This window comes from Notolepis coatsorum (genome assembly GCF_963971535.1).
Source record: "Notolepis coatsorum genome assembly, chromosome: 9".
In the NCBI taxonomy this organism is placed as follows: Eukaryota; Metazoa; Chordata; class Actinopteri; order Aulopiformes; family Paralepididae; genus Notolepis; species Notolepis coatsorum.
The window spans coordinates 139,288,847-139,305,465 of NC_140173.1; the positions used below are offsets into that span (position 1 = coordinate 139,288,847).

At 47.0% G+C, this 16,619-nt stretch overlaps 1 protein-coding gene across 2 annotated transcripts in view; it reads right to left on the minus strand.

Annotated features, from left to right (window-relative positions):
* Positions 1–3,501: 3,501 nt before the first annotated feature.
* The window catches only part of LOC311234448 (FERM domain-containing protein 6), a 41,529-nt gene continuing 28,411 nt past the window's right edge, over positions 3,502–16,619 (minus strand). For both annotated transcript variants that reach the window (XM_084321627.1, XM_084321626.1), the window contains exons 8-14: positions 14,926–14,991; positions 11,075–11,143; positions 10,758–10,932; positions 8,014–8,301; positions 5,073–5,219; positions 4,870–4,952; positions 3,502–4,777 (exon numbers count right to left, since the gene is read on the minus strand). In XM_084321627.1, the coding sequence (XP_084177753.1) occupies positions 4,469–4,777; positions 4,870–4,952; positions 5,073–5,219; positions 8,014–8,301; positions 10,758–10,932; positions 11,075–11,143; positions 14,926–14,991 (1,137 nt within the window). In that variant the 3' untranslated portion in view covers positions 3,502–4,468. The remainder of the gene's footprint in view (positions 4,778–4,869; positions 4,953–5,072; positions 5,220–8,013; positions 8,302–10,757; positions 10,933–11,074; positions 11,144–14,925; positions 14,992–16,619) is intronic.

Consider the following 16,619-nt stretch of genomic DNA (forward strand, 5'->3'; position numbering starts at 1 on the left):
TGATGTTTTGGGACATCGATGCGTCTGTTATTCTCCTTGGATCAAACCAGGGCACTGATCTGGGATCACTGGTCTCCTTTCTGTGACCATCTCAAATATTAAAATGCGGGAGTCGGATACGATCTTAGATCAGCAAACTCTTGACACTTGAGTCAATTTGGTTTGGGGTGACTTCCAGTCAAGTTTTTAATTTATAATCCCTGGTCATAGCAAACATATTTGCACAAAATATGTCCTCCTTTCTGTTCTTTGCTTTTTGAGTACTGGGTTGATTTCTGTGCTGTATGTACTGCTGTTTTAGCATGTATATAGAGACATACTAGAGTACCATTCTCCTTATTGTAGCCATAGTCTAATTACGGTGATGAACATGCTTTGCTATTGAGAGTGTGTGTGTGGTAGGGCTGACCCCTATTAGTCGAATAGTCGACTAATCGACCGAAACGAGCCGTAGTCGACTCGACTGCCAACCTCTTAGTCGAATACAATCATTCTTTCCAAAAGAAAAGAGGCCTAGAAACGTGGCTAATGCTAATGGCACGCATACCAGAGGCTAACTGCCTAAGAAAACAGGCACAGAGGCACTGAAAGAGGATTTCACCCATCTAATGAACACACTAGACTAGACAAATATCAAGATGTATCCATCAGTGGACCAATTGCATGCTTTTTCAGAGGACAAGAAGCCTTCCGTCGACTCCTTCAGACATGAAGCTAATCGGCTCATTTCGGCCAATCATAGTCGACTATCCATAGTCGGGGACAGCCCTAGTGTGTGGTAAAGTGAGCATGGGGGTGTGCATGATTATCCATCGTTTGTACAATCTACTGGTCTTACTCTTTAAAGAGGAATTTTAATACCAATATCCGTATCTGAACAAGATTACAACCAATTAAAGGAACAATGGGAAACTGCCTTTGTCATGTTTTGCTCCTCGGGAACATGAAGAAAATACACATGTTGTAAATGGCGATGGTTAAAACCAAGATTGACTTTATGAACTTAGATTATTTAGTCTCGCTTGTAGGCAAACCAGGCCACTGGTTACATCATGACAATATACCTTATACGGCAACACTGCTATGTCGGCCCTGAAAGTCCAACCTGGGCAAAAAGAATTATATAAGCTATAATCAAATAACAAATATAATGTTATGACTCATCTTTGTGTGTTTGTACTGAGACTATACAATGCCTTGTTATCCATCATTCTCTAAAAGGGTACTGTTGTATCAGTGGAATAACCAGACATTTTTTTATCCTCTTTTTCTCCGCCTGATTTTACAATTTTTCTCCCCATCCCAATTTAGTCATTATGCCAATTCCCCCCCCTCCCCTACCTGGTTTGTTGTGCGCATGTTCCTCCTACTGGTCGGTACAAGGGAACCCTGAAGTCCACCGCAGGCTTCCTCCGACACATGCAGAGACAGCCAGTGGCTCTTTTTTCACCTGGCAGCGAGGACTCTCACTGGTGAAGCGTAATGCGTGGGAGGTCACGCTGCCTTCACCATTTCCTGCCTTTCGCTGAGCAGGCGCCCAGACCTGACCTGTAGGCATCGCTGTCCAAGGGTGGCAGATTACCACCCTCGACTTCCCTCCCGCTAACTCAGCCAAACGAGTTAGTATGACGACCGGCCCAAGCCGCAGGCAATGCTGACTCCGGGAGTCGAGACCGCAGCCTCTTGCATTGGTGACGAGCGCAATCGCCGCTACGCCACCCGACCGCTGAATAACCAGAAATCTTGACCTAATGTTAGATGTCCATTCATTGTTTGGCCATCAAAGCTGGATTTCACCTCCAGCCAGGAGGGGTCTGTTAATTTAATCAGTGGTACGTGAGACATTTGTATGGTTGGTATGTCAACCTCCTTATCCAAATGAGAAATTAGAACAAGTAACTAAACGTTCTTCTCAATAGAACTCTCATGGATCAGGTATGTTCTGGTTGATATCTGTTCACCCACTAGATGGCGCCATCTCTTCATTTTGTGCACCATCATTGTCAGAGTATTATCAGTTTTTAGAACAGGCCCATCACTCATCATATTCAGAGTAATATCAGTATTTAGAACAGGCCCGGTCACCGATATAAAAGTTGTTTTCATCATCATGAGCATGTTCTGTACAACTAGATATTCTATACGCATCTAGATTCCAACTGTTACATTTGGAAGGGTATTCATTCAGTAATTTAATTTAACATTTAAAAAACATTACAAAAAAGAAAGACAAGAGGACCATTTGACACGTTGCTGCATTTATAATTTATTTTCATTATCATAAAAAAAACATGTAGAGAATGGGTCAGTGGTGACTGTGAGCTCTGAACTAATGGATAGAAATGTTTCTTTAAATGTATCACTGAAGGCAAATATTTCTATTTTGTTTTTGAACAGAGATCGGATCACTCTTATCTAAACAGGCTTAACAGGTCTATTAGAAGTTACAAAGCAGTTATTGACAATCACGTCTTGAGAGAAAGGCCCTTTTGTCTGTGGGTTATATAATACAAAAATAGATCCATTATACACTTCATATACAGAAATAGTGCTTTACAAGTAATACTGCGCTGCTCTAGTTTACGAAAGGAGACAATATAGGATGATGAGTGAACGTACAAAATAACATATTTTTACAAAAAAAATATTTTCCACATGATTCATTGATTTGGGTTGAAACAAGAAAACATGTGGAAGTGAGATTTCATGCTCTTTTCTTATTGTTTTAAACCTGGTTACTGAATATCTTCAAACATACAATACAAAAACATTCAGAATCTTATAAAATGTTATGTATAAAATCACCCAACATCAAGGAATATGTGGCGAGAATATGTCCCGGTCATGTTTCTCATATTCCATACAGCAGGTTAGTTACTTACGGAAGCACAGACTCTCCGATTCATATTTGGAATTGTTCATCCATTCAATACGTTTTTAAAATGTTGTAAACCTTCCAAATCCCTAACGGTAACAATTTGTTTCTATAACGACTGCAGTTCACAAAAGTAGAAATAGGTAATAAAATAATGCAAGTATGTACACAATATACAGTAACAAAAGAAATATATCAATAAATATGATGGGTCGGGTTGATTGAAATGCTGCTGGATTTAGGGCCTCGCTTATCTAGCTCATATATTTGCAGGTTTACACTAAAATAGCACAAGAAAAAGAATTTGTGAAAAGGAACATCCTCGCCACGCCTCCCTCGCCACGCCTCCTTCGTTACGCCTCCCTCGCCACGCCTCCCTCGCCACGCCTCCCTCGCCACGCCTCCCTCGCCACGCCTCCCTCGCCACGCCTCCCTCGCTACGCCTCCCTCGCCACGCCTCCCTCGCCACGCCTCCCTCGCCACGCCTCCCTCGCCACGCCTCCCTCGCTACGCCTCCCTCGCCACGCCTCCCTCGCTACGCCTCCTTCGTTACGCCTCCCTCGCTACGCCTCCCTCGCCACGCCTCCCTCGCTAGGCCTCCCTCGCCACGCCTCCCTCGCCACGCCTCCCTCGCCACGCCTCCCTCGCCACGCCTCCCTCGTCACCATCACAAGGAGAAATCATGTACCACCAAAAGAGATGTCCAGAGTTGGGCGGCTACGTGGCGTAGTGGGCAAGGCACTCACCACGAAATCTGGAGACGCTGGGCTCGCCTGTTCAAGCCCAGCGCTCCACATTTGCTTTCAGTTTACCTGGTCGTCCGTACTAATACACATTGGCCGTATTAGGGGGTGGGAAACTGATGGGTGGGGATCGGGCGCTGTGGACAGCGACTCCTACAGGTCGGTTGGTGCGCCTGCGCAGTAGAATCAGGAAGTGTCGGGGGCAGCGTGAGCCTCCCACGCGTTACTCCTCGCCAGTGAGAGATCGAGCTGCGCAGGTGAAAAGATGCGACTGCTGTTACCTCAAGTACCGGAGGGGACTTGTGCTATGTATGACTTAGTCCACATTGCAGCCAGCTTGTGGGAGGCAAGAAACAGCGTTCGTGACAGGGGAGGGTTGAATTGGACGATACGAAATTGGGATGGGAGAAAAATATAGAAAATGGGAGAAAAAGTGGATCAAAAAAAAAAGAGATGTCCAGAGTTAGGTACCGCCCCTCTGCATGCGAGTGTCACTGGGAGGAGGCAGAGCTCCGTGGAGACTCAGAGGATGAACTGGGAGAGAGGCAGAGCTCCGTGGAGACTCAGAGGATGAACTGGGAGGGAGGCAGAGCTCGGTGGAGACTCAGAGGATGAACTGGGAGGGAGGCAGAGCTCCGTGGAGACTCAGAGGATGAACTGGGAGGGAGGCAGAGCTCAGTGGAGACTCAGAGGATGAACTGGGAGGGAGGCAGAGCTCAGTGGAGACTCAGAGGATGAACTGGGAGGGAGGCAGAGCTCAGTGGAGACTCAGAGGATAAACTGGGAGGGAGGCAGAGCTCCGTGGAGACTCAGAGGATGAACTGGGAGGCAGGCAGAGCTCCGTGGAGACTCAGAGGATGAACTCCAGCAGCTGCTCGTCCCCCAGCAGGTCCAGCAGGTCCAGGGAGAGGCAGTTGGTCGACCGGCGGCCGTAGAAGGAAGGCTTGGCTGGCTGGCAGTGTAGGGGGAGGTAGTAACTGTGGCCCCTGGCCTCCTGGGGGTCCGGGTCCGGGAGCCCGAATGTGTAGCTGTGGTGGGAGGAGTCCGGTGGCACCGCGGTCCCCAGCGGGACGGGGGGGGGGAACAGGCGCACGTCGTCCAGACTCTGGCTGTGTCGGTCCACAGTACAGCCGTGGTGGGCCCTGGACTTCAGCGCCGCCTGGAATAGAGACAAGAGGCGTATTAGAAATATAGACCCCAGTAGAGAGAGCGAGGAACATCCAACAGCAAAGGAGGACAGAGGGGACTCACCTGCCCTGGTGCGTCCTCCTCCTGGCTGCGTAACGTCTCTGGATCCTCACGGCCGTCTGTGGCAGACGACTCCTCCTGGGTCCCTGGTGGTGAGCAAACAAACAAAAAGCTCTGAAAAATCGGTCAACCGAGGGGGAAATCGTTTATAAATCGTCATTACTTTCAGTGGAGGGATGAGAAAAATATGATCCAACGACCGTTACCATCTGAACGCAGTGACCAGTGGGTCTCCGAGGTCAGCTCGGGGGAATCCACCGACACGCCCTCCAGCAGCTCGGCCAATCGGAACATCTCGTCGGGGTCGTCCACCAACACCTCCCCGGGACCGCCGGCCACGCTGACCTGGACCTCTGGTGGTGGAGGAGAGCAGGAGTGGAAGGAGGAGTGAAGACACGGCAACATTTGGGGGAAATTAGCTTACCGTCTTCTCCAGAGAGAGACAACTAGATAGATACCAGTTTCCTCTCTGTGCGTTCAGTAGAACGCTATTGGGCTGCAGCACGTTAGCCTAGCTTAGCACAATGAATGGAAGCGGACATGGCCGGTTAGCCTCCTAGGCATTGTCCGCTTCCATTCATTGTGCTAAGCTAGAGAAGACGGTAAACTAATTTCCCAAAATGTTGGCGTGTTCCTTTAAGGTTAAAAGGTTCACTTTTAACATCGTCTGCTGTGATGTGGACTAAACACAGGCCATCGTTTCACCGATTGCTTTAAAACGTAGCACTGTGCTGCACTGGTGCATCCTCTCACCACCAGGCTCCAATCCAATCACATGGGGCTCCCTCCCGTCATCTAAAGGTGTCCCGTTTACATGCGTAATACATTTTCATATGATATACAGTTTGTAACCATTTCCTCAGTAGAACAGATGAAGACACATCTGATTATACTGTGAGCTTCCTGTTTTGGAAAGCTCATAGTTCTGCTTTTTTTTATTTTTTATTTTTTATCTACTTTTTCTCCCCTCCCCTGTCTCGAACGTTGCTAGACCATGCCTCCCACTGGCCGGCTGCAGTGAGGACCAAGCCTTGCATCACGTGTCCCCTCCGGTACACGAGGAGGCAGCCTGTCGCATCTTTTCACCTGCACAGCGCGATCTCTCAGCGGCGAGGAGTAACGCGTGGGAGGGACACGCCGCCCCCGTCGCTTCCTGATTCTGCTGTACAGGCGCACCAACCGACCTGTAGGAGTCGCTGTCCACAACGTCCGATCCCCACCCACCGGCTTTCCCACCCCCTAATACTGCCAATTGTGTTAGTATGAACGACCAGCCAAGCCGGAAGCAACGCCGAGAGCTGGGCTCGAACCCAGCATCTCCTGCGTTAGTGGCGAGCGCCTTGCCCACTGCGCCACTTAGCCGCCCCATAGTTCTGCTTTTTTTAAGCTAAAACACCTGCCCCATACATTTGGATTAGGGCCTGGTGAGAGGATGCAGCACAGTGCTTCTCAATACTAAATCAATCTGACATGATGGCATGTAGGCCTACCAGTCAACATCACGCCAGACAATGTTAAACAGGGCCTGGGAATAGAAAATAAATAGCTGATGAAGACATTGTTGACTTACAGTATCTTATCTTGAGAGAAATTCCAATCATGCATGTCTTTCCACAGGACTTAAGAAGTTACATGCCAGAGGAGTCAGACAGCTGCTCTTAATCCCTCGTGATTTAACACAGACCGTTCATTCAAGCACCAAAATGAGATGTTTAGGGTGGGATTATAGTACTCATTACAGTACTCCTTACAGTACTCCTTACAGTACTCATTACAGTACTCATTATAGTACTCATTATAGTATTATGATCATGACTGAAGTGCTGTCAGGCGATTAAAACAATTAATCTAATTAATTACAGGATTTGTAATTAATTAATCTAATTAATCGCATTTTAATGGCATAACCATTTTATGCCCGATATACTATATTCTATAATCATATTTCAAATTGTATGTGTCCGGATGGCAGAATGCAGTACTGTATACAAAACCTTCTGTTTAATCATCTTCCATTTCTTCATTTGCTTAGGTCTGGTCAATTTGAGCATGGTGTTATTCACAGTCAAAGATAAAAAAAAATTTAATTGATATTCTCATTTGGTTCATTACAATTTACTCAAGCCTAGTAACAGACACAGTATTTCTGACACTGGGAATACATTCACTGAGATCCATAGATGTCCCTAGAATCAGATACCAAGAACATACAAATGGCCCATATTAAAAAAAAGTCTGTAAATGTGTATTCTACGTTCTTATGGATTGAATGAGATAAAAAAGAAATTATAAAAATAAAAAATAGATAAATAATTTTTTTATTAATTTTTAGTTAATTTTCATAACGCGATAATTTGCTGTGTAATTAATTAATCTAATTAATGCGATAAACCGACAGCCCCATGACTTTAAGCCTATTCTATGTTTTCTTTCTTTAGTAATTCTATTTTTAATAAATAAAAAAAAACCACACAAACAAAAACAACACTTGTGAGAAAAATAAATTAAATAACAAAAAAAGGGACTGTCATCAATCTTACCATTCAAACACAAAGTCACAACGTCTGGCCTGGTGGGCCTCACCACCAACATTTATTGAAAGCTGCCTGGAATGGGCGGTCAGGTGGCGTAACAGAGATTGCGTTCGTCACCAAACCCCGGAGCGGCTAGATTCGCCTGTTCGAATCCAGCTCACAGCTCCGGGGTTGTCACCAGCTTGGCTGGCCGTTCACACTAATACAATTGGCAGTATTAGAGGGTGGGAGAAGCTGGCGGGGTGGGTCCGGGTCGTTGTAAACAGCGACTCCTACAGTTCGGTCGGGGCGCCTGCTAAGCGCGGATAGGACTTGAGTGGGATAGTGGGATCCTTCCACACGCTACGCCCTCTCAGTGAGAATCCGCGCTGCCAGGTGAAAAGAAGCGGTTGATTGGCTGGACGTGTGTCGGAGGAAGCACGTGATAGCCTCCACTCTCCCAGACCGACTGTGGGGGGTAAGTGCGCAGCGACCAGGAAGGGGATTGGGAATTGGCATAACGACTAACATTGGGATGGGAGAAAATCGGAGGAAAATGGAGGGGGAAAAAGATCAATAAAAAATAAAAAATAAAAACATAAATGACCCAACTGCTGAATACGGTGCCTCTAACCTTCGTCCTGGCACTCCTCGTCGTCGGTGCGTGCCTTGCTGCCGGTGTCCACGCCGGAGGTGTGAGAGCTGCCGTGGCTGGTGGCCGAGCTGAAGCACCGCTCCGCCCGCCGCGGGGCCTCCTCCGACATGGACGCCAGCTCTGCCATGGAGAGGCTGTGTTGCCGGGTGTCCACCTCGATGCCCGAGCTGCTGGTGGAGTGGCGGGAGAGGCCGGGGCTGCCCTCGCTGCCCGGGGGGTCGGTGTCCAGGTCGTCGCTGATGTAGGACTCCCTGTAGCGCTTCTTCTCTGGAGAGAGAGAGGAGTGGAAGGAAACAGGCTTTTTAGAGGTTATTTATTACAGCAGAAGCTGTCGGGAGAGAGAGAGAGAGAGAGAGAGAGAGAGAGAGAGAGAGAGAGAGAGAGAGGGGGGGGGAAGAGGGAGAGAGAGATAGAGAGGGGGGGAGAGGGAGAGAGAGTGAGAGGAAGAGAGGGAGGGAGAGAGGAGAGAGTGAGATAGAGGGGAAGAGAGGCAGAGTGAGAGGGAGAGAGAGAGTGAGAGAGGGAGGGAAGAGGGAGAGAGAGTGAGATAGAGGGGAAGAGAGGGAGGGAGAGAGAGTGAGAGGAAGAGAGAGAGAGGAGAGAGTGAGATAGAGGGGAAGAGAGAGAGATAGAAAGAGAGGGGGGAGAGAGTGAGATAGAGGGGAAGAGAGGGAGGGAGGGAGAGAGTGAGAGGAAGAGAGGGAGGGAGAGAGAGGGGAAGAGAGGGAGAGAGAGAAAGAGGGGGGAGAGGGAGAGAAAGAGAGAGGGGGGAAGAGAGGGAGGGAGAGAGGAAGAGAGAGAGAGGGGGGAAGAGAGAGAAAGAGGGGGGAAGAGAGGGAGAGAGAGACGGACAGACATGCAACAAAGGCTGCGAGACAGATCCACACTCTTAAGACCATAAGACATGGATAGTGGTGCTTTTGGACACACATTTCAATCAGTCGTCTGATCCAGACCAGCAATGCTTGTTTTGACTGTATGTACCAGGGAAGCTCAGCACACGTGAAACTGCAATAGGACTAAGGGGCCAGTCAAGGACTGGACTACATTTTATCCTTTAAAAAGGTCCTGTGTCTTATAAATGGCCTTTTCCAGTGTTTAGCATTGTTTCCTAGCAATGGGGGTTTGTATCAATGGGGTCTGTGTCTCTAATTCTCATTTTGGCTGATTGCTCCAATTCAGTTGAGACAATATCCTCCCCCAGTCATTCTGCCATTCTGATTTGACTCGCTGTCCTACGTAGCACGGAGCTGATCTGCAGTAACGGCCCCTCTATGGTTGTAGCGCAACAACAGAGCGAGTGGAAACACTTCCTCAAGCGGGTGCCGACAGAGAGAGGCAGAGAACGAGCGAGTGAGAGAGAGATAGAGAGGAGAGAGAGATGGAGAGGGAGAGCGAGAGAGAGGGACAGGAGCTTCTCTCGAAACACACACACACACACACACAACCTCCCGACCAATTGTATTAGTATGAACGACCAGCCAAGCTGGTAGCAACGCCGAGAGCTGGGCTCGAACCCAGCATCTCCTGCGTTGGTGGCGAGCGCCTTGCCCACTGCACCACCTAGCCGCCTAAATTACATACATTTCCATACCTAAATACAGACTCCATAAATACAGATTACAGCTCGGTCTTATAATACAAACAAAGCATTCTGCCTTCTCTCCCAAGCTTGACAGATAATATTTGCCACCAAAAAAAAAGAACCTTCCTGAAGCACAACTCAAGTATATACTGTATGTAGGCCTATGTTTACTGGCTTATGTATAGGCCTATTTCCAAAGGATACACTGACATTTAGAATTTTATATTTGACACTTGTCGCTTCAGTTTGCCTTAAAATGGCATGTTAGCATCGTTAGCATTCCTCGCTGAAACCATGGGCCACTGCTAGCGATAAGCTTGCAGCTAGCTGTGTCCCACGGTTTCAGTTTAGCTATGCTAATACTACTACCATGCTAATTTAGTGAGACTGAAGGAATCACGTTAAAACCCTTCCCCTCCAAACATGTTACATACATACACACAAAAAAAAATTCTAAACGCCAAAATATTCCTTTAAAATTATTCCTGTAACAAACGATATCTCCTCAGTGTGAGAAAAATGCTTGGGGTCATTTAGAAATGGTGTCACCACAGTTCGTCCAGCAGAGCGCGCTCTGACTCCATTGTTTACATATAACTCAGTCATAATACTCTCAACAGACCCAGCAGCACTGTGTGCATGAATCTCATAGCTAGCTTGATAGAGTAGACAATATGTGGTTTAACGTTATCAGATTTTTTACTATACCATAATACCTAAATATAAAAATAAATTAAAGATTCAGAAGATTACGCTATTTAGAATACAAAATGCAGGGCGCCCCAGTGGGACCACATAGCGCGCTCAGCCGCCACACGGCCGACCCGGGTTTGATTCCCGGACCCGTCGTTATTTGCCGAATGTCTTCGCCCCACTCTGTCTCCCATTCCTCCTCTGTCTCTCACTACTGGACTGCCCAGTAGAAATAAAGCGATAAAACGCCAAAAAAAAAAAATATATAAATAAAAATACAAAATGCAATGCAAACTAGTTTGGTTCCAGCTCAAATTCAGTCAACGCCCCCCAAACTTTTAACATTTTATAATACCGATTATTAATAATAAATAATATTTGACTCCCTAATATCGGTATCGGGCCCCAAACACCTGGCGCCGGCGGGGGGCTCTACTTCACGTACCTTCACTCTCCTCCAGCTGGCGCAGGTGTTTGAGCGCAGGCTGCAGGCTGAGGTAGAGGCGGTGGCTGCAGCTCAGGTGCAGCAGCAGGTGACGCGAGCGGAACGCCGAGCCGGTGTAGTAGACCAGCTTCCTGGCGGACGGCAGGCCATCTGGCTGGATCTCAAATTTCTTACCCTGGGGGGTTGAACGAGGAGAATGACATCAGTGGTGGGTCTCACAGTGTTGTGTAATAGATGCTCATTAAATAATTATCATCGGCATGCCTCCACTTAGTAGAGAGTGAAAAGAGAGAGGGGGGGGGGGGGGAAAGTTCTACCAGGAAAGTGAGACGTCCCACGTTGGACCAAGGAAAGTCGTAGAGGAGCTGCCGTATGTTGTCGACCTCCTGGGAACACGTACAGCACACACAGGAAGTTACACACAGGAAGTTACACACAGGAAGTTACACACAGGGCCGTTACACACAGGAAGTTACACACAGGGACGTTACACACAGGGACGTTACACACAGGGCCGTTACACACAGGGCCGTTACACACAGGGACGTTACACACAGGAAGTTACACACAGGGATGTTACACACAGGGACGTTACACACAGGAAGTTACACACAGGGCCGTTACACACAGGAAGTTACACACAGGGACGTTACACACAGGAAGTTACACACAGGGATGTTACACACAGGGCTGTTACACACAGGAAGTTACACACAGGGCCGTTACACACAGGAAGTTACACACAGGGACGTTACACACAGGAAGTTACACACAGGTACGTTACACACAGGGACGTTACACACAGGAAGTTACACACAGGGACGTTACACACAGGAAGTTACACAAAGGGCCGTTACACACAGGACGTTACACACAGGTACGTTACACACAGGGACGTTACACACAGGAAGTTACACACAGGGAAGTTACACAAAGGGCCGTTACACACAGGAAGTTACACACAGGAAGTTACACACAGGGCCGTTACACACAGGAAGTTACACACAGGAAGTTACACACGGGAAGTTACACACAGGGCCGTTACACACAGGAAGTTACACACAGGGCCGTTACACACAGGAAGTTACACACAGGGCCGTTACACACAGGAAGTTACACACAGGGACGTTACACACAGGGACGTTACACACAGGGACGTTACACACAGGAAGTTACACACAGGAAGTTACACACAGGGCCGTTACACACAGGAAGTTACACACAGGGCCGTTACACACAGGAAGTTACACACAGGAAGTTACACACAGGGCCGTTACACACAGGGCCGTTACACACAGGAAGTTACACACAGGGCCGTTACACACAGGAAGTTACACACAGGGCCGTTACACACAGGAAGTTACACACAGGGCCGTTACACACAGGGCCGTTACACACAGGAAGTTACACACAGGACCGTTACACACAGGGACGTTACACACAGGAAGTTACACACAGGAAGTTACACACAGGGACGTTACACACAGGAAGTTACACACAGGGCCGTTACACACAGGAAGTTACACACAGGAAGTTACACACAGGGACGTTACACACAGGAAGTTACACACAGGGACGTTACACACAGGGTCGTTACACACAGGAAGTTACACTAACAGAAACCACTTGAATACATGAAAGACCTTGAATATTATGTATAATTGCTAGAGATGTTCCGATACCATTTTTTCCTTTCCGATCCGATTCCGATACCTAAGCTTTGGGTATCGGCCGATACCGATACGTATCCGATACCAGTGCATAAAAAAAAAAAAAAAAAAAAAAAAACGATTTTATATAAATTATACTTTTTTTTTAAACAAATACTGTTTTATATATACTGTTTTTTAGTAATAACTAGAAAGTAATGGTATTTATTCAACAACAGGTGATTGTATAGAGTATCATTATTCAATGAGTATGGGGCTGCAGCACTGCAGATATACCCTACTCCAATGATCCACACGGACATTAACGTTGCTGCACTCGCTACCCAGTGGCTCTGCAGATATACCCTACTCAGTCTACAAGGCTCCGTGTCAGTAGCAGAGGATCTATTGTGATTTTTGCACAATAAATATTCAACATTCTCTTTTGAGACTCCGCCGGCGCCTCAGACTCTTATCATTTGGCACTAAAAGCTAAACATTGTCACCGATATGGCTGTCCGCAACATGTCATTAATTGTGTACACGAGGTGGTCTCAATGACGACGTCAACGTGAGCTAGGTTAGCATAGCATGAGCTACCGGTATGCGTCTATACTTTCCGCAACGGAGCTCGGTTTCCGGGTTCCTCTGATTGGCCGCGACCCCCACGTGACCCGCGCTAGCACGCCCCCTTATCCACCGCTGCCGCTACAGCTCGCCTGTGTGTTGACGCTCGCCTGTGTGTTGACGGGCGCGCGGCAGAGCGGCATGGACTTGACTTTATGCTGCACTTAGCGCTGACTGAGAAAGTAAACATTACAGTTCTACTTTATAAAATGCTAATTGTAAATATGTTTAAGTCCACTCCACATTACAGTTGATGCGTGATGCTGCTGAGGCAGTCGTTTTTTGACTGGCGTTGCATAAGATTTACATTTAGTCAGCTAGCTGATAACTGCATAAGCAGCATATTAAGATGGCTGCGTTTCTTGACTCAGAGTGGCGGCGCGACAATAGCATTTCTTGACTCAGGCGTCTATGCCAAATACAGCTGATAACTGCATAAGCAGCATATTAAGATGACGCAACAATATTATTAAACAAGAGAGCTCTGTCATTGAAGTGGGTGGTGTTACCAACAGCGCGTTTCTTGACTCAGAGTGGCGCGTTTCTTGACTCAGGAAGCGAGCGTCAAACACAGCGGCGAGCGGCAGCGGTGGATAAGGGGGCGTGCTAGCGCGGGTCACGTGGGGGTCGCGGCCAATCAGAGGAACCCGGAAACCGAGCTCCGTTGCGGAAAGTATAGACGCTACCGGTATATGGAAAGACTGTAACGTTACTGGTGACATTGTGATTTAACGAATACTCCTTTGCCAACTTGCTGTACTTTGCTTGCAGGTCTGCAGCCATTATTGCTGGATTATGAATAGCCCCAACTTTAGCCAAGGTAACGTTAAAGCTAGCTTTCGGTTAGCTGTTCAATGCTAATAACACCAGCCACCAAGCGAACCCACGAGCTCCCCGTCAACACCGCTCTGTCGGGACGATGGCATTTTAAGAAAGTATCTGCTGTTAAAATGACAAACGGCATCGACACTTTAATTCACGGTCGATTAAGCACACGTTTGTTTTATAACGCTCACTCAATAGACCGCAGTGTTGTTGATAAATTACGTCATATGGTATCGGAGCGCAGCATTAGAGCAGCATCGGCCGATACCGATACCAGCATTTTAGGCAGTATCGGCGGCTTTTCCGATACTGGTATCGGAACAACTCTAATAATTGCCATTTATCTATCCAGAGAAGGTCTAGTCTGTTCTCAGCAACAGACTACCACACACACAGCAACAATACAGTAACACAAACAGCAGCCCAGTGCAACCACAGTCTTCTATAATCGGCAGCCCAGTGCAACCACAGTCTTCTATAATCGGCAGCCCAGTGCAACCACAGTCTTCTATAATCGGCAGCCCAGTGCAACCACAGTCTTCTATAATCGGCAGCCCAGTGCAACCACAGTCTTCTATAGTCGGCAGCCCAGTGCAAGAGAGGACATGTGGATTTTTGACTGGATAATCTCCTCGCATGTCCACAGTATCTTATCTTATAATTAGGCAATTCGTTATCAACGGTTCACAGTCCTTTTTGTTCTAGCTGGATCCATCTGGACGTCAGTCAGAGGGCGGGCGGGGGGGGGCCGGGGTCCACGGAGGTAACCGTCTCACGCTCCGCTGGCTCTGTAACGGGGGGCCAGGAGCCCTGGAAGCCTAATCCCCCCCAGATGGCCTCTCTGACAAGACGGATCAAACAGGCGATGGGCCCTGGCAGACAAGACCCTCTCCGTCTTCCTGATGAAAGGCCTGCTGGTGGCAAACCCTACACATTCCACACATGGGCTACACACAGGGAGGTATTTCACCAGCCACGGTTTAAAAAGAGTCCTCCTGAGCAAACACAGGTTCGCTCATCCTCCACGTACGCCTGACGCACGTCCACTCCTCCTGAGACGTACCCACCTGATAAACCTGCATTCCTCGGAGGGTCAGGCCCAGCAGCGCCGTCCCCCTCTCCGCCTTCCTGTCCTGGAGGAGAAGATAAATGAACGAGGAGATGTCAGAAAGGCATCCGACTAGTCTCACAGATAAGAAAACTTCAGGCTGTTCTCGGGGGGGGGGGGGGGGGGGTGAAGACAGACAGAAAGGGTAAATTAAAAAAGTGACCGGTGTACCAGCCCGATCACTCGACTCACACTAGCTGAGCGCAAGGAGTACAAATACACTGAGATAGATGGAACATGAGGTCTTATTATAGCTGGCACAGAGCCATGCTGGTCCTCCAGGGCAGTTCTGAGTGAAGTACGCCTGCCTTGATCTTCGAGGGGGGAGGGTCGTGTGTTAATAGAAGTCAATACCGATAGGCTACGTTATATTGGTTAGGTTATTAAGCCCTGTTAGACAGCTGGGTATATTCTATATGTTTTATTGGTTAGGTTATTATTATTAAGCCCTGTTAGACAGCTAGTACTCTATATGTTATATTAGTTAGGTTATTAAGCCCCGTTAGACAGCTGGGTATATTTTATATGTTATATTGGTTAGGTTATTAAGCCCTGTTAGACAGCTGGGTATATTCTATATGTTATATTGGTTAGGTTATTAAGCCCCGTCAGAGAGCTGGTACTCTATATGTAGGGTTGGAACCGGTTCCTAACTTCCGGTTCTGGAACCGGAAAAAATAATTCTCCTGCGAAATAAGCTGTGACCTGTTTTGACCTGCACCTCAAAGAATCGGAATCGAAATGGAGAATCGGAATCGGAATTGTTCAAATCCAAACGATGCCCAACCCTATCTATATGTTATATTTAGTGCTGTCAGGCGATTAAAAAAAATAATCTAATTAATTACAGGATTTGTAATTAATTAATCGCATTTTAATCGCATAACCATTTTATGCCTGATATTCTATATTCTATAATCATATTTCAAATTGCATGTGTCCAGATGGCAGAATTCAGTACTGTATCTACAAAACCTTCTGTTTAATCATCTTTCATCTATTAATTTGCTTAGATTTTTCAGGTCTGGTCAATTTGAGAATAGTGTTATTCACAGTCAAAGATACATTTTCTTTTAAATTTATATTCTCACAATAATGTTGATAGCGGCCAGAAAAGCAATAACGAGACTGTGGTATAAGGAAGACCCACCGACAATAGCAAAATGGGTAGGAATAGTGGAAGAAATACAGGATATGGAAAGGATAACACACATGCTGAGGTTACAGGAAGAGAAATTTGGGGAAAGATGGGGAAAGTGGGAGGATTATAAAAGGAACGAGAACGACATCACAGAGGAAGAACCAAATGCAACACAAGAGAGCGAAGGGTAAAGGAGGAAAGATGTTCAAGCAGGGTCTATGAACCCATGTCACACACCTGTACTTTAGTTAATATTATCTATTTTGTTTTTGGGATATTACAAGTGCTGAATGCTTTTATAACTTATTATTTATGTCTGTTTAACGGTGTGATATTAAATATTCAGGGATGATGTGGTTTGTGTATGGGTGAAACAAAAGGCAAAGTGAAAGTTAATAAACAAGAGAAAAAAAAAGAAAGGACGAAGGAGAAGGGAAGAAAGAAACTCAAGGAGGGTCTCTGGACCCAGATCACACATACAAACCTTAGTCAGCATTTATTGTCTTTGAGTA